Here is a 24,016-nt window from a genome sequence, read left to right on the forward strand (position 1 = left end):
TGCTTTATTGCTCTGCTTTAAATCCTACATTATAGGATTTCAAATTATTTACATTTGTAATGGATTTTAAAGACCTAGACTATGATCTACCTGGGTTACTATTTCATGTCTCCTGTTGTTGGGTAACATGTTCTACAGATGTTAATTAGGTAAAGTTGGTTGACAGTATTGTTCAAGGCTTCTATATCCTTCCTGACTTTCTGCCTGCTTCTTCTGTTAATTATTAAGAGGAGTGCTGAAGTCTCCAAATGTTACTGTGGATTTGTCTAGTTCTCTTTTCAGTTCTGTATTATTAATTCATGTATTTTGAAGCTATGTTGTTGGGGCATAAATATTTATAATTTTTATATCGTGTTGGTGAATTGACTGCTGTGTATTTCTCTTTTCGGGGAGGAGAGGAGAATAAATGCAGGGGTGCCCATTTTCTTTGGCCATATTCTGTTGTTTAATTGCTGTTTCTTAAGCTGGATACCAAGCTCATTAATTTTCAGAGATTTTGTAACACTATTAAGGTTAATTAAAAAGGAAAATGAAATGTGATCCTGTAAGTATGTTTTATTAAAAAAATCAGCAACACCAGCTAAGTCACAATGATCTCTTTTCTGATCACCAACATTCTGATTATTTAAAACATCTATTTCTTGGTCAGGCATGCTGGCTCACGCCTGTAATCCCAGCACTGTGGGAAGCCGAGGCAGGTGGATCACCCAAGGTCAGGAGTTTAAGACTGGCCTGGCCAACATGGTGAAACCCCATCTCTACAAAAATACAAAAATTAGCTGGACATGATGGAGGGTGCCTATAATCCCAGCTACTTGGGATGCTGAGGTGGGAGAATCGCTTGAACCCGGGAGGTGGAGGTTGCAGTGAGCCGAGATTGCGCCATTGCACTCCAGCCTGGAAGACAGAGAAAGACTCTGTCTCCAAAAATTAAAAAAAATCTATTTCCTATAGTTGAAGGTATCTTTTTCAAGTAGTTTTCTCTGAGATAAAAATAACCACATGGAGTTCTACCTTACATACATTTTAGTGATGTTTTTCTTAACTCTCATTCAATATTTTAATGTACGCTTGGAGTTTTCAAGATCTAATCTGCACTTAGGCCAACCTGCAAAATTCAACCTTATCAAAATGTTTTACATGGCATTTTCATTCATTAACTCTCTGCCCTTTAGAATACAGTCCACCAGCTGCTTCACTCTAGTGAGATCCACTCAATAAAGACATCATATAAAAGCAAGATATTATTTACAGCTTGCTGGCATGCACTATACATCTGTGTTCATCTCAGATAAAAGGTTACAATGCAGGTCTAAAGGGTAATGTGAAAATTACTAACCAGCTTCAGCTAAGTAAGGAGTATCCTTGTGGATCAAGGGCAAATGGAGAAATACAGTGGAGTCAAAAGCAAAGAGTATACAAACATGGTCATTACTATTAACTATAAACATTAATTTTCTTGAGATAATGTTAGTATATTAAGATTTTTTTTAAAGGTGATTCTTTATGACTGCTAAAAAACGCCTCTAATTTCTTCTAGATTCCCTATCACATTTGTTGGTGGTAGTTTCTAACATTTTCTATAACCAGAATATCATTCATAACCCCTTTACTCTCCAGCTGATGACCTTACTTTATTTACAAGGAAGAGTAAGACCAGTTGATACACTCCATCAACTTCCCTTTGCTGTGTCTTAACTATTTCCTCTATGTTCCCACATTGCTGAGGGGTATGCCTTTCTCTGTCACCATTCTTTGGTTCAAGTACATATCGTCCTTCCTCCAATAAGTTACTTTTTCACTTGTGTCTTTGAGTTCCTATTTGCCTCTCTCTGCATACCACCATGCATACTCTAGCATCCACCTCATACCTAAATATGCCCATTCACTCTTCCAACATTTTTAAAGCACCTAACAAGTGTAACTCATTGGATTACCATGAGACAGAAAGTTAAGTAAAAATCTAGTCCTCCTTTCAGGAAACTCACAAACTATTGGGAAAGATGAACAGGTAAACAAGTAATTACAATCAAGTATAACAAATGTTAAGAGCAAAGGTATGTACAATCCAGTCATGGTATAAAGGAAAGAGAACTTAATTCTGCTCGGTTAGAGAGATATTTTCTTTCTTTTATATCTTCATCAAGCCCACCCTCTCTGACAGTTCTTTCTTCTCCTCCTCTTTCTACAGATAGGCTCAGGTCTTAAACCCAGAAATGAACAATCCTATGATGCTTAAGCTAATACCACTATAGCATCCCCTTTACTGGCACATTTTTTTTTTCTTGAGACAGGGTCTCACTCCATTGCCAATGCTGGAGTGCAGTGGCATGATCACGGCTCCCTGGAGGCTCAACTTCTTGGGCTCAGGTGATTCTTCCACCTCTGCCTCCTGAGTAGCTGAGGCTACAGTTGCATGCCACCACACCTGCTAATTTTTTGTAGAGACAGGTTTTTGCCATGTTGCCCAGGCTGGTCTTGAATGCCTGGGCTCAGCAATCTGCCTGCCTCAGCCTCCCTACTAAGTGCTAGCATTACAGATACAAGCCACTGCACCTGGCCTGACACATTTTTTGGAAAGGTTATTTACTGTCTTTCATTAATTTTTTAAGCAAGTATAATCTTGCTTTTGGTTTCCACCATTTTACTGACACCTCACCAAAGTCAAAGTCAAATAATCCTCTCAGCATATCCAACCACCTTTTCTTAGTTCTCTCCATGAAAAGAAATCTCTGCTACAAGGGACTCTGTGGAACTTATTCTCTTCTCAAAATTTTCTCCTTGACTTTTGTGATACTTCACTACCCTAATGTATTTTCTCCCTCTCTCCCCATTTCTGTTCAGTCTTCATTGATCCCACCTCCTTTTAATGCTTGACAAAGAGAAGGATTAGCCAAGATTACATTTTCAAACACAGCTTTTGACACCCTACCTCTTCTCTCCCTCCAGCAAACTCATGATAATAAGCTCTAAAGTAGAGTGGAGTTCAGGGAAAAAAAAAAATCTTAAGAGTCAGAAAGCCTGGCTTCAATTTTCGGTTCTACCACTGACTTCCTACCTATGCACCATGGCATGTCACATCCTAGGACTCCAAAAAAGAGAATGGCTTTCTACCTATGCTACAATTCTAACTGAAAAGACCATCAGATTTCTAGTCCTAAATTATCTAATGCCCTAAATCCACATTAATACCATTTAAATGCAGACATACTATGTTAACATAGATACATTAAGAACTTGTATTGTTTTCAAAAAGGTGATCCTTTATGATTGCTTAAAAAAAGCCACTAATTCTTTATTTCTAGATTCCTTATCAAATATGTTAGCAGCAGTTTATAACCACTAAAATTAAGTCACTCAAACCGAAACCAACTATACTTCCTTTAAGTTATCTATTAGTATTTATGTATTGGTGCCACCATTATCCTAAGCTTGAAATCTTAATACTCCTATAGTCTTTCATTTGTGCATTCTCTCTCCCTAATTCCCAACCTTCGTGCAAGGCCTAATTCAAAGGGCATCTCTTCCATAAAGGGTTCCTTGACCTCTTCAGCTGGTTATAGTCTTTCCCTCATCAGAAGACCCAAAACAGTCTATGTGTACCTCTCATGACACTTGGTTTATGTTTTTTTTTTTTTTCAGACACTGGTTTTGTGGGAGCAGGATTTATATCTGATTCTTCCTTGCATACTCTATGGCACCTTGAACACTGCTTTGCTCAAAGTACTAAAAAACTATGTAAGATTTGTTATCTGAACTTTGGACACAGAAGCAGCTGTAAAGTTGTCTAGAGTAACAATTTTCTTTAAATAAAAATAACAGTTTAAAGATGTATGATGATTTAGATGTTCTAACTCTAAAATATATAATGTTCTTCTTAAGCTAAGGAAGCAGAAGCTCTTCCCCTATTCCTTCAAAATTCCAGTCAACTTGAAAGCACACTATAGAAAATAGTCTTTGCTATGTCACAATATTAATTTTTTAAAGGTACAGTTACTACTACTAAAAAATGTACTGTTTAATGTTTGGTTTTACAACCTGAGCATTTCCATTGTTCATAAGACAAAGTATTTTGACAAACTATTTGATCTACCATCAGAAGTGTAGATTAAACACAGCAATAACTGATGCCTATCAGAACATTCAGCCAGTATGTACTACATTATCATCTGCTCAGAAAACAATTTCCCAAACTGCAATATGCTGTCATTAATTTTCAGCTTCATTAATAAGCTTCCATGCATTGCTCAAAAATTTTATTTTTAAAGATGTAGTCCCCAGTTGAGATAGTAAAACAAACTGAGGTGTGGAGGAAGGTTTCCAGCTTCCTTTATGACTAGGAAAAATAAAAATGCAGCTTAGCAGACAGAAGAACTAGAATTTCCCAAGAGTCTAAACCAGATAAGTCAAGATTTTAACTTAATTCATCTTGAAGATAAGATGTCTGGTGTGAGGCCTGACAAGTAGTACACAGCATCACTGCAAGAACATTAAATAAAACCGACAGATCTGTCTAAGGCCTCATTACTGCAGATGCAGAGAGAAGAATATGACCTACCTGGCTTATCCCTCCAGGAGAGATCTTGTATGACTGCAACTTTTGCTTCAGCAGCTCTGGATCACTGTGATGGAATGGGCACCCTGACAACAAAAAAATAAGCCAGCACACAAACAAGGTTATTTACCCACAACTTAGTACAATACCACACTCGAGAGACCATCTAAGCTCCCCTTAATTGTCTAACAGCTTATTAATAAAAAAAGGCAATTGCCCATGGGTGCAACTGCTTTCCTCTTTTCATCTAAATGATTACTTAGCTGTATGGTTATCAGGGCACTCCAGGCTCAAGAGTTACATAAAACATTGCAGCATTCTCAGGCTAAGATGTCCATTCAACAGGAAGAGGGAAAACAGCTTTAATTATGCTCCTTGCTAACAAGCACAAATAATCACAAAATAGCTGTGTAATAGTTTATTTTAAAACTTTAACAATCTTCTTATATTCTAGTCTAAAAATTATATAAAAGGCATATGAGAGAAGGAAGATAGATAAACAAAATGAAAAACATGCAAACTCTGAGAAAGAAAAAAATTCAACATCATTTTCAAATGTAAATTATATGCCTATTTCCTAAAGCATAGAATCTATGAAAATGTAAAAGAATCATGGATGGAAATGAGATGAAAAAATAAACTATTTCATAGAAAAACAATTTATGGTGGATATGTGTCATCGTTATATTATTTCATGAAAAAAATGAAAGACCACTAGAAATATTCACATAAATAAGAATACAGAAGAATTTGAAATACAAAAGCTGTTTTAGGACAAAATCTACAAAATTTTAGATATTTTAACAAACTGCAATGGTAAGTCAAAATGCTTATTAAAAATTTAATACAGAAAAGTTTTTTCAGTCATACAGATGATAGATTTGTAAGTTAATAATTGTGCATTTTTCACAAATTAGAAAATCTAGAGGAAATGACTAAGTTCCAGGAAACACACAACCTTCCGTGACTGAAGCAGGAAGAAAGTGAAAATCTGAACAGACCAATAATGAGGTCTGAAATTGAATCTGGAATAAAAATCCTATCAACCAGGAAAAGCCCTGGACCAGGTAGATTCACAGCCAAATTCTACCAGATGTACAAAGAAGAATCGGTACCAATCCTACCAAAACTATTCCAAAAAACTGAGGAGGGGGGACTCCCCCCATTAACTCAATTTATGAAGCCAGCATCACCCTGATACCAAAATCTGGCCGAGATACAATGAAAAAAAGAAAACTTCTGGCCAATATCTCTGATGACCATAGAATCAAAAATCCTCAACAAAATACTAGCAAACTGAATCCAGCAGCACATCAAAAAGCAAATTCACCATGATCAAATAGGCTTTATTTCTGGGATGCAAGTCTGACTCAACATATGCAAATCAATAAAAGTGATTCACCACATAAACAGAATTAAAAACAAAAACCATATTATCTCAATAGAAAAAGCTTTCAATAAAATCCAATATCCTGGCCAAGCGCGGTGGCTCACACCTGTAATCCCAGCACTTTGGAAGGCCGAGGCAGGCGGATCACGAGATCAGGAGATCAAGATCATCCTGGCTAACACGGTGAAACCCCATCTCTACTAAAAATACAAAAAATTAGCTGGGCATGGCGGCAGGCACCTGTAGTCCCAGCTACTCAGGAGGCTGAGGCAGGAGAACGGCATGAACCCAGGAGGTGGAGCTTGCAGTCAGCCTAGATTGCACCACTGCATTCAAGCCTGGGAAACAGAGTGAGACTCCATCTCCAAAAAAAAAAAAAAATCCAATATTCCTTCATGATAAAAACCCTCAAAAAACTAGATACCAAAGGAATATACCTCAAAATAATAAGAACTCTCTAAGAGAAACCCACAACCAACATCATACCGAATGGGCCAAAGCTCAAACCATTTCCCTTGAGAATGGGAACAAGACAAGGATGCCCACTCTCCCCCTCTTACTCAAAATACAACTGGGAGTCCTACCCAGAGCAATCAGGCAAAAGAAAGAAATAAAAGCCATCCAAATAGGAAAAGAAGTCAAACTGTCTTTCTTTGCTGATGATATGATTCTATACCTAGAAAACCCTAAAGAATGCACCAAAAAGGCTCCTGGAATTAATCAAGGACTTCAGCAAAGTTTCAGGATACAAAATTAATATACAAAAATCAGTAGCATTTCTTTTTTTTGAGACAGAGTCTCACTCTGTCACCTGGTGCAGTGGTGCCATCTCAGCCAACTGCAACCTCCGCCTCCTGAATAGCTGGAATTACAGGTGCACACCACCACGCCTGGCTAATTTTTGTTTTGCTTTTTAATTTTAGTAGAAATGAGGTTTCACCATGTTGGCCAGGCTGGTCTTGAACTCCTGACCTCAAGTGATCTACCCGTGTTGGCCTCCCAAAGTGCTGGGATTACAGGCATGATCCACCATGACCAGCCTTAAAAATCAGTAGCATTTCTATATACCAACAATGTTCAAGCTGAAAGCCAAATCAAAAACACAATTCTGTTTACAGTAGCCACCAAAAAATAAATAAATAAATAAAATATTTAGGAATACATCTAAGCAAGGAAGTGAAAGATCTCTCCAAGAAGAACTACAAAATGCTGCTGAAAGAAATCAGAGACAACACAAACAGAAAAACATTCCATGTTCATGGATTGGAAGAATCAATATCATTAAAATGGCCATACCACCCTAAGTAATGTACAGATTCAATGCTATTTCTATCAAACTACCAATGTCATTTTTCACAGAATAAGAAAACAACTATTCTAAAATTCATATGGAACTAAAAAAGAGCCTAAATGACCAAAGCAATCCTAAGCAAAAGGAACAAAGCCAGAGGCATCACTCTACCTAACTCCAAACTATACTATAAGGCCATTGTAACCAAAACAGTATGGTACTGGTACAAAAACTGACACATAGACTAATGAAACAGAATAGAGAATCAGAAATAAGACAGCATACCTACAACTATCTGACCTTCAACAAAGTCAACAAAAATAGGCAATGGAGAAAGGACTCCCTATTCAATAAATGTGTTGGAATAACCAGCTAGCAGAGACATGAAAATTATAAGAACAAAAAAGAAATGCTAGTGATCAAAAACACTGTAACAGAAATGAAGAATGTCTTCAATGGGTTCATCAGTAGACTGGACATGACTGGGGAAAATCCTTGGATCTTGTGGATATGACAAATAGAAACTTCTGAAACTAAAAAGCAAAGAGAAAAAAGACAAAAACAAAACAAAACAAAATACAATACCTAAGAACTATGGGACAACTATAAAAGGTATAACGTGTGTGTAAATGAAATCCCAAAAGGTGAAAAAAGAGAGAAAAGAACAGAAGCACAGATGGGGAGAAAACATTTGCAAAAGACAAATCTGATAAAGTACTGTTATGCAAAATACACAATGAACTCTTGTAAACTATGGGCTTTGGATGATAAGGATTTGTCAATGTAGGTTCATCAATTGTAACACATGTACCAGTGTGGTGTGGGATACTGACAGCAATGGAGGTTGTGCGTATGTTGGGGCATGGAGGTATATGGGAACTCTGAACTTCCCACACGATTTTGCTGTGAACCTAAAACAGCTCTAAAAAATTAAGTTTATTACTTTTTAAAAACGGAATAAGTAAATGTCCAACAAATAATGAGTTCATTGAGTGCTAAGTATAATATTTCTTGACTGACAGAGTTGAACTTAGAAACAAAATAATAACATAAAGCACTGGGATAACAAGATACAACTTAACAGAAATAAAGTTTTGCATTTAAGCTAATGAAAACCAACTAATTAAGAGACAAATGCTAGAACCTGGAAATTTGCAGACAAATCCCTGGGAGTTTTACTTGGCCACAAGCTTAATCATAAGTTGACTGCCTGGTATGGCTGCTAAGCTAAAAAAGGCTTCAGGCTTCCTCAACAGAAGTACCTGGACCCATGGTTTTCAAACTTTAGAAGACATAAAACTCACCCAGTGTACTTGCAAATAAAGTCTGATTTTATATGACTGAGGGTGCACCCTGAGAATCTGCATTTCTAAAAAAGTACCTCAAGGGACTCTGAAATAAGTGATAAAAACCACTCAATATCTATTACCAGGCTGGGTGTGGTGGCTCAGGCCTGTAATCCTAGCACTTTGGGAGGCCAAGGCGGGCAGATCACCTGAGGCCCGCCAGCCTGGCCAACTAGGCGAAACCTCGTCTCTACTAAAAATACAAAAAATTAGCCAGACTGGGTGGCAGGTGCCTGTAATCCTAGCTACACAGGAGGCTGAGGCAGGAGAACTGCTTGAACCCAGGAGGTGGAGACTGCAGTGAGCCGAGATCGCGCCATTGCACTCCAGCCTGGGCAACAAGAACGAAACTCTGTCTCAAAAAAAAAAAAATCTATGTCTACATATAGATCTATCTTATCTGTCTATCTATATAACTAGTGCTGGCCACTTCTTCATCTATTAACTAATGAATATATAGGCATTTTTTAAAGATTTGGTCACATAGAATGTCTTTCTAAAAATATTGTTTATGATTATTTGATCTTTAGCAGTCCAAAAGTGTGCAGTCTTTTAAAAAGTGTTTAAGATTCTAAAACAAAAATAAGTTTTGACACATACTGTAGTAAGCTTTGATAATCCAGAAAATTTACTGATATAAACTATTAATTCATTCTTGGACATACCAGACAAATGAGATGTTTTGTTTTTCTTTTTAAATAACTCAGGCAAACTGATAGTTATGGCAGATATCACGACATGTTAAATTGCCCACTTAATCTTTGTTGGTTAATCAGATGATGGTGATAAGAAAAAAACCTCATGCTTTTCCTTAGTAGTTAGCCTTTGGAAAATTAATGAATCTACTATTCCAAACTTAGAATATTCTAATTTCAAAAAGCTTTGTAAAACTTACATCGCCCTCTAAGACACTCGCAGAACACTGCAGAAGATGAGGGACACAGAGAACAGCGGGAAGGAAGAAAGTTAGAACTGAAAAGTCTAATCCAGCACAAACTGAAGTGCAGCTGAATGAATTTCTCTTGCCTTACCTAGTTCAGTAATAAGACAAATTGTTCTAAGAGTAATGGAGCTCTAGCTTGACAGTGACGACTGACATAAGCTACAAACTAGGTCCTGACAGGAATGCAAAAAGCCACAACATTGTTTCAGTGTTTCCAACAGAGCTCTTGGATTTCTGTACTTGGCCAACATATCCAGTGGAGGCACTTACCATGATAATCCCCTTGGCTTGGTGGATTGGATAGAATAATCTTCAGGCAACTGAAAGGTGTATAGTCTGTCCTCTTGCCTTCCTTTCCAAAGCTGTGACGGATGTTGTAAGAGTAACCTTTACCAAACTGATTGGGAGGAAATGGAAAAAGAGACAAAGTCAGCCAATAATTATACTAGTGAGGTCAGCAACACAAGCTAGAATCAAAGAGTGCAAAGCAATATTTTCTAGAATAAATTCAGCATTCATAGGCAGATGTACATTCATGCCATGTATATTATTTAGGTCCTTTATGATACAAATAATTTCTTTTTTTAAAAAAGGTACAAAACTTATAGAAAACAAATTTATCAGGTAGAAGACAGCTAATGTTACCTATACATTTAAAGATAAAGTAAATCTTTTCCTGAGAAGAATAATCGATTTGCCCTTCTTTGTTTGATTCCAAAGATTATAGAAGAAAATCAGTTTAGCCTCTTTTCTATCCACCTTCCCCTAATTCTCCCTGAATTCCTGTATCTACCCATTCTACTTCCTAAATGCCTATAAAATAGTTAATCCTAGGCCAGGTGCAGTGGCTCATGCCTGTAATCCCAGCACTTCAGGAGGCTTAGACAAGAGGTTCGCTTGAGCCCAGGAGTTCAAGACCAGCCTGGGCAACACAGTGAGACCCATCTCTACAAAAAAATTAAATATTAGCTGGGTGTGGTGGCATGCACCTGTCGTCTCAGCTACTCAGGAGCCTGAGGCGGAATTATCACTTGGGCTGGGGGGTTGAGGCTGCAGTGAGCCATGATTGTGCCACTGTACTTCAGCCTGGGCAACATAGTGAGACCAGGTCTCAAAATATAATAACAATAATAATAATAATAATCCCTTCCTCTGGATTTCCACTATACAAAGTAGTCAGCAAATGCTTAATGAATGAAGTACTACAACTGCCTCCTACCCAGAATCCTTGCCTCCATGTTCATAAAACAAGCTAATGGGACAGAAGGGGCTTTGAACTAGGTCAGACAGGAGAACAAAAGGAACCAGCATATAATGAAAAGTGACCAGGTGCCAGGCATTTTGTAGGAGCTTTTAAAAGTGTAATCCCATTTAATCATTTAGATAATCACAACTCCTCTATGATGCTACACTTGAGAAAACTGAAGTTCAAAGAATGAAGCAATGTGATGTATGACAGTTATTAAATGGTAGACATGTACAGACAAGGCTGATTCCAAAACCCAACTCTACAAAACAATGAAATATTAGCTGTGTGTGGTGGCATGCACCTGTCGTCTCAGCTACTCAGGAGCCTGAGGCAGTGAGCTATGATCGTGGCATTACAGTCAGGGCAACAGAGCAATATTCTGACTCTAAGAAAAATTAAAAATTAAATTTAAAAAGTCACTAACCATCATGCATTGGAAAACATTTAATGGAAGCAGAATAATGGGTTGATAGCCTTCCTAATGCTATAGTAGACCAAGGAGTACTTCACACTTTTTTCTTCATGCATGCTGGTACTGAGGTGGGTGCAAAGATCCAACAGACAGATCTTACCTCAAGGAGTTTATGGTCCTGGAGGAACTAATCACCTATGTGAATGCGTGATTAATAGAAAATAGCATGATAATGTGTCATAAAAGAAGTAAAGTGCTATAAAAATCAAATATGTTATGAAGATAAATCTTCTAGAGAGGTCTAGGTATAAGTATAGGTAAAATGCTATTGAAATATGTAGGAAGAAGAGATTACTTCTGATTTTGGACCACAAAATGAAGTGTCATTTAAAACGGAGTCTGAAAGAGAGAAGTTATGTCCTAAAAAGATTTAACTGCAAGTTATTATTTTTAAATATTTTGTTATTTCTTATTACTAAGGAAGTGTGGTATTACAGAAAGAATGTGGGCTATATTCAATTCACTTCTGACACTAACTAGAGCTCATGCAGATCTCTCATGGATTAAGAGCTCAGTCTCACAAGACTGTGCCCTACTTCATATACCAATTGCAAGCAGTAGGTTCCCAAGTCACCACAACTTCTGACCAGTTTGGCCACAAGTGGGGGGTTACCACAACCCCCTTCTCAGGTTCAGTAATGTGCTAGAGCAGCTCATAGAACTCCTGGGCTCAAGTGATCTTCCCACCTCAGCCTCCTGGGTGACTAGGACTACAGGTGTGTGTCACCAGACAAGGTCTTGCTATGTTGCCCAGGCTGGTCTCAAACTCCTGGGCTCAGGCAATCCTCCCACCTTGGCCTACTAAAGCCCTGGGATTGCAGATGTGAGCCACTATGCCGGGCCCTTGGTTGATGATTTTCTAATTCCACTACTAGGTGACACTCATCTGGCATAACAACCCATACCCCATTGGTCAACCAAAAGCAGACAGTGTACCTTTGACAAGATATCTGGCAAGAGCAAATATTCAATACTGGTGGAATCTTGGACAAAAATCTAATTTTCCTGGGAAAGAGGTAGGGGTTAGGGTGGGTGTCCCATGTTAAGTGGTCATTTGGGCAAAAACTACAAACCTAAAACCAAGTTTCTAAAATGAATTTTAGAGTATGGCAAATGACTGATTTAGTCAAAAATTTATCTTCCACTCTGAAAAAAAATACATGTTTGTTTAAAAGACAAACCTTGCCACTTTTATACTGGAGCACAATCTTAAACTACCACTCGGTGATCTCTCAAGGCTGGCACAAACAGAATTATCAGAAGCTGTGAGTGGCTGTGGAGCACATCAAATGTTCCTACATGATACATTAAGCAACACTTGTTAAATAGTGAGAAGCCAGATTGCCCAAATAACAAGTCATTTTCAAAGGGCAAAATCTTCAAGGTTCTCACTCTAATAATTAGAGTGAAATGGCTATAAAGAGCTTATAGTTTTTACTGCTATGATTCTTTAACTTATAAAATGGATACTGTAGAAAGCTTAGAGAATGATTACCTGGCAATTTTTCATACATGAAATTAAAGTATCATGTAGATAGAAATAAAAATAAAACAGATTATTTTGAGTTTATAAATAATTATACATATTGGCAATGAACTGAAACTTAAATACAAAAGGTGGGCAGGCCATATTTTGGAAAACAGGTAAATCCCCCTTCTTTTAAGTGACCACAAGACACTTCAGAGTTGCCTTGGCTTGCTTTCTCTGGGTTCATACTAAGAGCAACACACACAGAGTAGGCTTTTTAAAGATCCCAGGCTTGGGAGGCAGAGAAACCTGGGAAAGAATCCCCAGCTTGTCCACTTATAAAGGCTATTACTTCAATCCTCAATTTTCCTAATCTATAGGGACAGTAATATTAATGCATTAAATTGCTATGGAGATTATATTAAATTAAATTAAAACGTTAAGCAGAGTACCTGTCACATCCTTTGTTCTCAATAAATATTAGCTGCTATTGGTGAGGGAAAAAATGGAAAATATTTGGTGTCCTAGTTTAAACACTGACTATGCTACTGCAAAAGACTTCTATTTCAGTAGATACTAACAGAACCTTTACCTAAAGGTTTAGAGAGAATAAAAGACTCACTAAACTATTCAATTACATTTCTAGTCATCTTCTTAAAATGTCCCCCTTCTTCCAACTCCTATCCACAACTCTAACTATTCATACAAACTGGCTCAAATGTCACTTCCTCTGTGGAATCTTCCCAAGCACCCAAGGCAGAAGACATTGCTCCCTCAAAAGAATGCACAGCAGCAGTTTGTACAGTGCTGTACCTTTCTTGTTGCAATGGAATTTATTTTTGTATTTATCACTTCTAAACTAGGAATGCTGTTAAGGGCAGGGACTTGGTTGCGTACTCATCGTAGCATGCCTACTCAGTATCTGATAAAACATCTACTCATAGGAGGTGCTCAATAACCTTCACTTGAATGAAAGAGCAAATAAGCGGTAGCTGTTTGGAAAGATGAATGTATAAATATGCTTCAAGGGATTTTAACTTATCAGGATTAAATAACTTCAAAAACTTGCCAAATCATTGCAAGTTTACACGGCTGTGCTATTTTGTTCTTCTGGATAGCTTTTCTTCTTCACTGTAACAACAACAACAAAGACTGAAAAAGAGTTTAAATGATGCCCTATATAGAGTATAGTGGATACATTAAAAGATAATAAAAGTAATAAATTTTATTTTCTTTCAAAAATTGCCTCAGTATAGTGGGACTGGGCTGTCCAATACTTTAAGAGAATAAGAAAGAGAGTCAGGTTAAGAGATAGGAAAATACCTTGCTATTTTTTGTGTGAGATTTTTTAATTTGAGGTTATAATTTAAATATAGTGAAATGCAGATATCTTAAGTCTATAGTTTGATCAGTTTGGGTAAGTGGCTATACCTATATAACCCACACCCCTACCAGAAGATAGAACATTTCTATCAACCTGTAGAATTCCCTCCTGCTTCTTCTCAGTCAACATTCCCCTCCCTCCACAACCAGAAGCAACTACTGATCCGATTTTTGTTACCACAGATTAGTTTTAACTATTCTATAACTTTATATCAATGGAATCATACAGTATAAAGTATTTTGTGTCTGGCTTCTTTCATGTCCTTTAATGCTTCTGAGATTTATCCTTGCCATTACATGTATCAGCAATTTGTTCTTTTTTATTGCCGAGCAGTGTTCTACTGTATGGATATACCAGATTGCTTGTCTAGGCTCTTGCTGATGGACACCTGGATGTGATATTGTGATACAATAAGAAATGTGTATTTGATCCCTGACCCTGGTTCCTCGCAGAGAGTTCCCAAAACTCTTGTAATTTCCTGAGCAAGAGGGATGCTAGGTGCATCTTTTGTTCTAATAGTTGGTCTGTGGCACCAGTTTCTAACAGAGTTGCTAATCCCTTGGAACTTCCTGGGCATTGATAAGAGTGTCTTTTGTTCTAATGTGGTGACTCTTGGTGGGCTCCTGGATGGGGGCTGGTCACCAGAAAGACCAAGCCATAATTAGAAGCCTGGAACTTTCAGCCACACTATGCCATCGTCCAGGAAAAGGAGGGGGCTGAAAAATGAGTTAATAAATGCTCAGCCTGTATGATGAAGCCTCCATAAAAATCCCTAAACTACAGGGTTTAGAAAGAATCTGGGATGCTGAAGACATGGAGATGATAGGAGGGTGGAACACCCAGAGAGGACCTGGAAGGTCCATGCCGCTTCCTACATATCTTACCCAGAGTACTTCTTTGGCTGTTCACCTGTATCCCTTAAAACAATCCTTTATAATAAACTGATAAATATAAGTGTTTCCCTGAGTTCTATGAGCTGCTCTAGCACATTACTGAACCTGAGAAGGGGGTTGTGGTAACCTCCCACTTGTGGCCAAACTGGTCAGAAGTTGTGGTGACCTGGGAACCTACTGCTTGCAATTGGTATATGAAGTAGGGCACAGTCTTGTGAGACTGAGCTCTTAATCCATGAGAGATCTGCACGAGCTCTAGTTAGTGTCAGAAGTGAATTGAATATAGGCTATCCGGCTAGCATCAGAGAATTGGTCAGTGTGAGAAAAATCCACACATCTGGTCACTATACCCTTTGTGTTAAGAGTACAGTAGGAGAAAATTGGTTTTTTCCTACCATACACACTGGGCTTTTACAGTTTTTGGCTATTCTCAATCAAGTGGCCATGAACATTCTTACATATGACTTTTGTAGGTATATATTTTCATTTCTCTGGGATAAATACATAGAAGTGGAATTGCTGCCAAACATTTTCCAGAGTAGTTGTACTATTTTATACCCCCACCAGCAATTACTGACAGTTCTACATTCTCCCCAACATTTGGTATGATCAATCTTGCTAATTTTAGCCATTCTGGTGGGTAGCCAGTGGTATCTCACTTTGCATTTCCCTGATGATTAATGATCATGAGCACTTTTTCATGTGCTTTTTGACCAGTTATATTCCTTATTTTATGAAATGTCTGTTCAAATCTTTTGCCCATTTAAAAATGTTGATTGCCTTCTTTTAATTATTCCATAATTGAATAATTCTATATATATTGTGGACACAAGCCTTTTGTCAAATATAATTGTAACAAAGGCTTATCTACTTGATGTTATCTTCTGATGAGCAGGTGTTTTTATTTTTGATGAAGTCCAATTTATCAACTTTTTAATGGTAGTGCTCTCTGTGTCCTAAGATAAATTGCAAATATATTTTTATGTTGTCTTTAGAAATTGTAATGTTTTAGCTTTTAAGTCTAGGTCCTGATTCATCTCAAGTTAATTTTTGTCTGTGGTGTAAGGTAGGAATCAAAGTCCTTTTTATTCTGCATGTGGAAAAACACCTTTCCGAACACCATATGTTGAAGACACTTTCTTTTTCCCATTAAATCACTTTAAATCCTCATCAAATTTGACCACATATGTGTAGTTCTATTTTTGGAACTGGATCTGACTGGATCAGATCCAACTGGATCCCATTGATCTATATGTCTGTCCTTTTGCCAATAACACAGTCTTGATTACAATAGCTTTAGAGTAACTTTCAAAGGTAAGTGAGTCCTACTTTGTTCATTTTCAAGATTATTTTGGCTATTCTACGTCCTTGCATTTCCATATAAATTTTAGAATTGGCTTGCCGATTTCTTTTAAAAAGAGAATGCTGACATTTTTAACAATCACTAGTTTATGTCTTCACAACTGCTATCTGTCAACAAGTAACCAATAACCAGAAAAACAAATAGCATTTCAAAGGAAAGAAAACTTTCAAGAAAGTAGAAAGACTTTCAAGCCATCATTAATTTCACTGGTGAAAACAAGGACATTACAATTTCCACCAAACACTTTCTAAACAACTTCTGTTTGTTTCTTTAGTCATAAACATGAACTATAATCTTTTTTTGTGAAAACTTTTAGGTAGGAATTGAATTTAATTAGATACAAGATTTCAGTTATGTTCATCACAAAATAGGGAAAGAACATTTTGGTAAGCTATTCTGTTAAAATAATAGAAAGCTAATCTCTCTAAAAGAGAAAAGCTAAAAGTATTAACTTCCCTCTTCTTTCCAATTCATGTACTGCCTTTGTATACATGTCTAAAATTTGGACCCTTCCAAGCCTACTGGAAACAAGAAAAAAATAAAAATAAATGAAACTTGGATCTTACTAAGCTTTCAAACTATCCATGTATTTACCAAACAAATTGTCATCTCTGGTTTTCAAATTTACAAATTCAAGAAATATTGTACAGAGACTGTATTTACTTGGAGATATTTTTTAGCAAATACTTTCTAGGTCTTCATATCCACGATTCAAAGGAAAACCTCTAAGCATTGGGTATGAAAAGAGGTAGGAAGGCCGGGCATGGTGGCTCACACCAGTATTTTGGGAGGCCGAGGCGGGTGGATCACTTGAGGTCAGGAGTTCGAGACCAGCCTGGCCAACATGGTGAAAACCCATCTCTAATAATAATACAAAAATTAGCTGGGTGTGGTGGTGCATGCCTGTAATCCCAGCTACTCAGGAGGCTAAGGCAGGAGAATCACTTGAACCTGGGAGGCAGAGGTTGCAGTGAGCCAAGATTGCACCACTGCACTCCAGCCTGGGTGACAAAAGCGAAACTCCATCTCAAAAAAAAAAAAAAGAGGTAGAAAGAAATAAATAGAAAACATATGTTTCTGTCTAGGCTCTTCCCTCCCACTCCATTCATTCAGTGTGGGGAAAGGCCAGAAAGTCAAGACAGGTCTGAAGGTGGGTACGTGGCAGTTTGCAACCTTCAAAATTAGTCCAGACATCCCAGCTGTGGCACTGGCAATACATCAATATGTGTTTCTATCAAAGACAGCAGTAAGTTACTTTCAGAGGCATTATGTTAAATGATGAACTCAAGAAAAACTGTAAAGCAGGCACACCTTTATCCAGTTCCAACCCTGTTCTCAGAGCCTCTTTCGCAACTTTGTCTTCTATCCCAAGCCCACCCAGGGTCTAGTGACCTTATTATATTTTTTAAAGTATTTATGCCCAAATCTATTCAAACACTATGGTATAAACATCTCTTTGCTGACATGGACAGTGCATTGCATGGTCTTCCTTAGAATAAAGTCTTTCCTACAAGGAAAAAAACACAGACTAAATATTACTCCTATTTTTTTTTTTTTTTGAGACAGAGTCTTACTCTGTCACCCAAGCTGGAGTGCAGTGGTGTGATCTTGGTTCACTGAGACCTCCACCTCCCAGGTTCAAGCCATTCTCCTGCCTCAGCCTCCTGAGTAGCTGGGATTACAAGTGCCCTCCACCACGCCCAGCTAATTTTCGTATTTTTAGTAGAGACCATGTTGCATGTTGGCCAGGCTTGTCTCAAACTCTTAACCTCAGTTGATCCACTCACCTCAGCCTCCCAAAGTGCTGAGATTACAGGCGTGAGACATCACGCTTGGCCTACTACTCCTATTTTCAAAGCAACAAAAACTTCATTATACAAGGTCGGCTTGAACAATAAAGTGAGAATGGTTAAAAAGTATCCTTTAGAGAGAGATTTGTATTCAAAAAGGAACATCTTCTTGACCTAAATGAGGCAAAAGAGCCATGTATATGTGCACAGAAATCAGCATAAGGATATGGCATTTAAAAATTTTTAATTTTTAAATTTATTACACATGCAGGTTTGTTATACCATTATATTGTGTGAAGCTGTTAGGGCTTTTAATGATCCCATCACCCAAGTAGTGAACAAAGTACCCAATAAGTAGTTTTTCAACCCTTCTTCTTTTCCCTCTCTCCTGGCTCTAGGTCCTCAGTGTCTGTTTTTCCCATATTTATGTCCATGCGTACCCAATGTTCAGCTCCTACTTATAAGTGAGAACAAGCAGTATTTGATTTTCTGTTCCTGTGTTAATTCACTTAGGTTAATGACCTCCAGCTGCATCCATGCTGCTGCAAAGGACATGATTTTGTTCTTTTTATGGCTGTGTAGTATTCCTTCATGTATATGTACCATATTTTCTTTATCTAATTCACCTTTGATGGGTACCTGGGTTGATTTCATATCTTTGCTATTGTGAATAGTGCTGTGATAAACATAAAAGTGCAGGTGTCTTTTTGGTAGAACAATTTATTTTCCTTTGAGTATATACCTAGTAATGGGATTCCTGGGTGGAATGGTAATTCTATTTTAGTTTGAGAAATCTCCAAACTGGGGATTTCCTCAGGGGCTGAACTGATTTGCATTCTCACCAGCAGTGTGTAAGGATTCCCTTTTCTCCACAATCTCGCCATCATCCATTAATTTTTGGCTTTTTAATAACAGCCAGATACAACATTTCTTCAGGAGGACATTTTAACTTCTTTTTAATGGCAGGTGTTTCTTACCTTCAAGAACTTGGAACTCCAATTTCCATATTAAAAGAAACAAAGTGAGAGTCTGCTAAACTACAAAGTGACCTCATTATTACTCACCAGTGCCCAGAATTTAGGATACCAAAATCATTAGAAGCAGGTCCTATGAAGATTAGTTATCATAAGTACTAACAGAAACTCAAGCTCAGAATCAGGGTCACACATATAAGTGAACCTATCAGGAGGAAAAGGGCATGAAACCATCTTATGGCCTTTTCTTAGCACACATTCTTGTGATAATTTTTTGACCTATTGATTATGTTGTCTTGAGTCACTACCTTAAAGTCTGATGTATAATTTTAATAACCAGAGTGATGTTATAGGCATTTAATATATGGTGCCCCCTTTTAAATTCTTATGTAACTAAATTACTCAATTACTATCTATTAAACTAAATTTGTAATCAGTCACCTATAGATCCAAATACTTCCCTTTAACTCTTAACTTCAAACACAGTTTAACTCTTAGAGATCATTGAAACATCACACATATTCTAACCAAACAACACACCAAAGGAGATGTGGAGGCCCCAAGGAGTCCAGGAGGCAGTAAGTACTAATGGTTGAAGTCAGATACTCAAGTTTAAATATTGTCTCTAATACATGCTAGCTGTGTGACCTTGGACAGTTTACTTAACTTCTTTGCAACAATTCTCTTTTATGTAAAAAAGGAGTTATATCTATCACATAGGGTTGACTTGGGGATTAAGTTAGCTCATTTTCATAAAGTACTTGGTATAGCGTCCTGCACACAGTGATAAAATGCTCTCCTTGACCAAACTTTAGTCAGGCTCTTCTGAACCTCATCTCAACTAGGCCTAGAGCTTTGGATTTCTGTGTTCCTCTTTACATCACCCAGTTGTAACAGGAATCTTACAAGGTCAGTTGAGAAAGAACTCCCCAGATATTGAAATCACCCTCAATATCTGATCAAATTCCTCACTGCCACCCTGGTATCTTATCACCCTGGCCAACCTGCAGCAAGGATCCTGTTAGTTCTGTTTAACCAGAATCACCTTACCTGTGATGTTTCTTTCCTCTTAGTAATTTTTCATCCACTGACCCCCATCACTGCTCTCTTGTCCATGCTATTTGGAATTAGGAATCCCCACTTGTGCATGCTCTCTATATGGAATTAAGCCCAGTTCTATACTGGAATCCCTTCTTCTATTGCAGCTTTTCCTGAATAAAATCTGTTTTTACCATTTTAACTACTATCTCTTATTTTTCTTTAACAGTTTTTGATCCATGATTCAGATCTGGATCTGAACCACCATTAGACTCTTGGACACAATAACCAATCTCTAAGCACACACCAAGACTTTGTCTTCAGTCTGCTTGCTTTTTGGGTATCTGGTGGTGAGTGACTCCAATATCCAGTGCTCCAGATAAATGTCCATCGAATCACAGTGAGGACAGATTTTGATTAAGATTCTGATTACATTGTCTGAAGCTGGATTAGAGGCCCAGACTTCTTTGTTTGAAAGGCATCTACTCAGCTAGACGTCTTTCTTTCTGGGGCTCACTGCATCAAGAAGACATTTACTCCCTGACTCCTGAGCCTGGCTCTTCGCTGGAAAATTCTTCCTGGATCTTTGTCTCCTGGGATGAAGACTTTTCCTGGTTCTTTGTTTCCAGTGGGGATCCACTCCCCAATGCCTGGGCTGGAATTTTTTCCCTGCTCTTTATGAGGCCTCTCTCTTCTGTCTGTTTAATCCTGCTTCTCCCGTGGGAACTTCTCAATTGAAACCTCACCTTATCAAACTCCTGTTTTGCCACTATAGTTCTAATACTGTCTGCTTGCTTTCTCACTGGCAAAGCCTTACCAAAAACTCTCTTCAGCTGTGGTGGAGGCTCCTGGTATATCCCTAAATTAGTCCATCTGAAAACAGCCCTAGAGCAAAAAGGAACAAAGCTTTTGGATGCACAGCGGTCTGCTTATTTCACTTGGTATTAAGAAGCCAAAAAACAGCTAAATAATTCAAATCTCAGTCAAACTACTGAGGCTCTTTCACACTGTCTGTAGAAAAATTTTTCTGACTCAGTAAAGTTCCTAGAGCTCTCAACAGCACCTCCATATTCCCCTCCCAGCTTTCCTTTACAGCCTCCTCTCCCAAACTCTCTTCCACCATCTACCCCCTCATCCAGTCCCTCACCTCCCTGTAACCAAAAGGTTCACTGGCCTCCATCTCCTTCAGATGAAGCCCAGGATCAGCCAGTACCTGTTCCCAAGTGAGGCTAATAGAAGAGAGAACATTTAAACCTTGGTCTAGGTCCAAATTGCATCCTATCACCAAATACTTTCCTGACCACAGAAAGGAAAGGGAAAGGTTTGTTGAACAATTTAGAAACATTCTAGGTGCATACTCTCTGGAATTCCCTGATTTAAATCAACTTATCTGCCTGTTGGTTGGGCCTGGAAATGCCTCCCTTTGCTTTGAAAAAGCTAAATGGACCACTATTTCTGATGAACCTCAGTTCCTTCCTTGGGTGCACTCAAGGGTCTCAGGCTACCCCTGATACCCCGAGGGAAGTAAGAAATTACTAGGAGCCATCCATCAAATCTCTCCCATTAAAATTGATTGATCACGTATCTAACATTGTAAATAACAAACTGATGAAACTGTAGCTATCACCATCAATTAAAGACAACATGGAAAGAGAATTCAGGGGTGGAACTGACTTTCCAAACAGCCTCTGCTCAGGCCATGCAATCTTTGTAAATAGTTTCAGGCCAGACCTCCATGACACATTACAGAAAAATAATATTAATTAACAAAATGTATACACATCTAGGCTCCAGACATTAGCCCAATAATATGAAAATAGTATTTCAAAAACATTGGAAAATATACAATGTAAGCTTGTGGCACTGCAGTTAAAACAACTGGAAAAACCTGAAATTTTTAACTCACAGCAAGCTCCACAATGGAAGGCTCCCATTGATCTCAACAATGTGCTGATATCGTGAGGAAAAAAGACACTGGGCCTGGAATTGCCCAGTGCTCAAGAGGAGGGAAGAACCCAAGTCCCCCTCCTCACCAGAGAATTGTCTATTTTCCTCCAGAGAAGCAAATGTCCCAATGCCCTCAACTACTACTAAACTTGCTTGAAGAAATAATGCTACAAGTTAAAGGGCCTCCACGTCTCTCATCGATACCAGGACAACACATTCTACCCTCAACGTGACCTCACTTCCTGCCCCCTTCCCCACAGTCACCAAACTTTCCCAGTGGTGGGTTTTGATGCTTTGCCCCCAGCTCATCCTCATATCTCTAAGGGACCTCTTAAAGGTCAACATAATTTTCTACTCAGCTCCACTACCCCAGTAAACTTGTGTGGAAAGTATCTTCTCATGAATGGAGGTACAAAAATTCCTGCTGGACTGCTTCTACCCACCCCTGAGTCTTCCTCTTCATGTCTATGTCCCCTAATGGTTTTGTCTGACTTCCCCCAAGCAGGGAGTTCCTTTGCCCACTTCAACCTATCTACTTAAATAAAGATTTAAGCAAACTATTAAAATTATCTAAGGCATATGCGATACAGAACCCATATAAGGTAGAAACAGATCCTTCCAAGCCTCTCCCCAGGATTCCCCAATATCGTTTAAAACCACAAGGACTAGCGGTTGCTCTCCCTGATAATGAGAGGCTTATTAGACATAAGTCCCCACTTCTAATCCATGCATTACTCCCATTTGGCTATTAAAAAGTCAAGTGGGAAAGGATATCAGTTCCTTCCTGGGATCTATCAATTACACTGTCAAATCAAGATTTCCCTTGGTGGCTAATCCTAACACTATCCTGTCTGTTATCTCTTCCAACATGCAATATTTCATGGTGATTCATTTGTGTTCTGCCTTTTTTTTTTTTTTTTTTTTTGAGACAGAGTCTCACTCTGTCACCCAGGCTGGAGTACAGTGGCTTGATCTCAGCTCACTGAAAGCTCTGCCTCCCAGGTTCATGCCATTCTCCTACCTCAGCCTCCCAAGTAGCTGGGACTACAGGCATCCGCCACCACGCCCAGCTATTTTTTTGTATTTTTAGTAGAGACGGGGTTTCACCATGTTAGCCAAGATGGTCTCGATCTCCTTACCTTGTGATCAGCCTGCCTCGGCCTCCCAAAGTGCTGAAATTACAGGCATGAGCCACCGCTCTCGGCTGTGTTCTGCCTTTTATAATATTCCCCTCATAAAGAATCTCACTACTTTGCCTTCACCTGGGAAAATAAACAATACATCTGGACTGTTATGACCCAACGATTTACTATGGCCCTACATATTTCTCATGAACTTATTTGATGGACTTAAAATTCCCAGAAGACTGCACTGTAATCCAATATGTAAATGACCTCTTTCTATGCACTTTCAGTTATGACAACTCCCTTTAGGACACTGAATACTTTAAGGCAATGGCAAGAAAAGACCACAAAGTTTCTAGAGGAAAAGTTTAATTATTCTGTGTGTTCAATATCTGGGTCATGGTATTTCAGCTGCAGGTAAAATTATCTTCACAGGCAGAGCTTCTACTATTCATCATTTTCCTCTTCCTGAAACAAAATAACAGAGGTTTTTGGATCTTGTGGGCTATTGTAGGATGTGGGTACCTAATTTCTCATAGACTGATGATAGCCTTTAAGGTTCACAGCCTTCACAATGACTTTTCCTCATCTGAGATTAGTCTTCTCTTACATTTTTCTGTCCCTAAATTTAGGAGCTCCTTGTTCTCACCCAGCTCTGCCTTTTCCTTATCTGTTAGCAAGACTATTCATCCACAGAGCCTTTGGCAAGCCTGGGCTGGACTAGTCACCACTTCCCATAACGCCACAGACCAAGGGTACTGTGCTTCCTTTCCTGTGGGCACATCTGGC

At 38.3% G+C, this 24,016-nt stretch overlaps 1 protein-coding gene across 1 annotated transcript in view; it reads right to left on the reverse strand.

Moving 5' to 3' along the window:
- The window catches only part of LOC115934923 (DNA primase large subunit-like), a 112,777-nt gene that overhangs the window by 35,646 nt on the left and 53,115 nt on the right, over positions 1-24,016 (reverse strand). Inside the window, exons 3-4 of the mRNA XM_055382109.2 lie at positions 9,796-9,922; positions 4,559-4,641 (exon numbers count right to left, since the gene is read on the reverse strand). Of these exons, the coding sequence (XP_055238084.2) occupies positions 4,559-4,641; positions 9,796-9,922 (210 nt within the window). The remainder of the gene's footprint in view (positions 1-4,558; positions 4,642-9,795; positions 9,923-24,016) is intronic.

This window comes from Gorilla gorilla, chromosome 2 (assembly GCF_029281585.2).
Source record: "Gorilla gorilla gorilla isolate KB3781 chromosome 2, NHGRI_mGorGor1-v2.1_pri, whole genome shotgun sequence".
Lineage (NCBI taxonomy): Eukaryota > Metazoa > Chordata > Mammalia > Primates > Hominidae > Gorilla > Gorilla gorilla.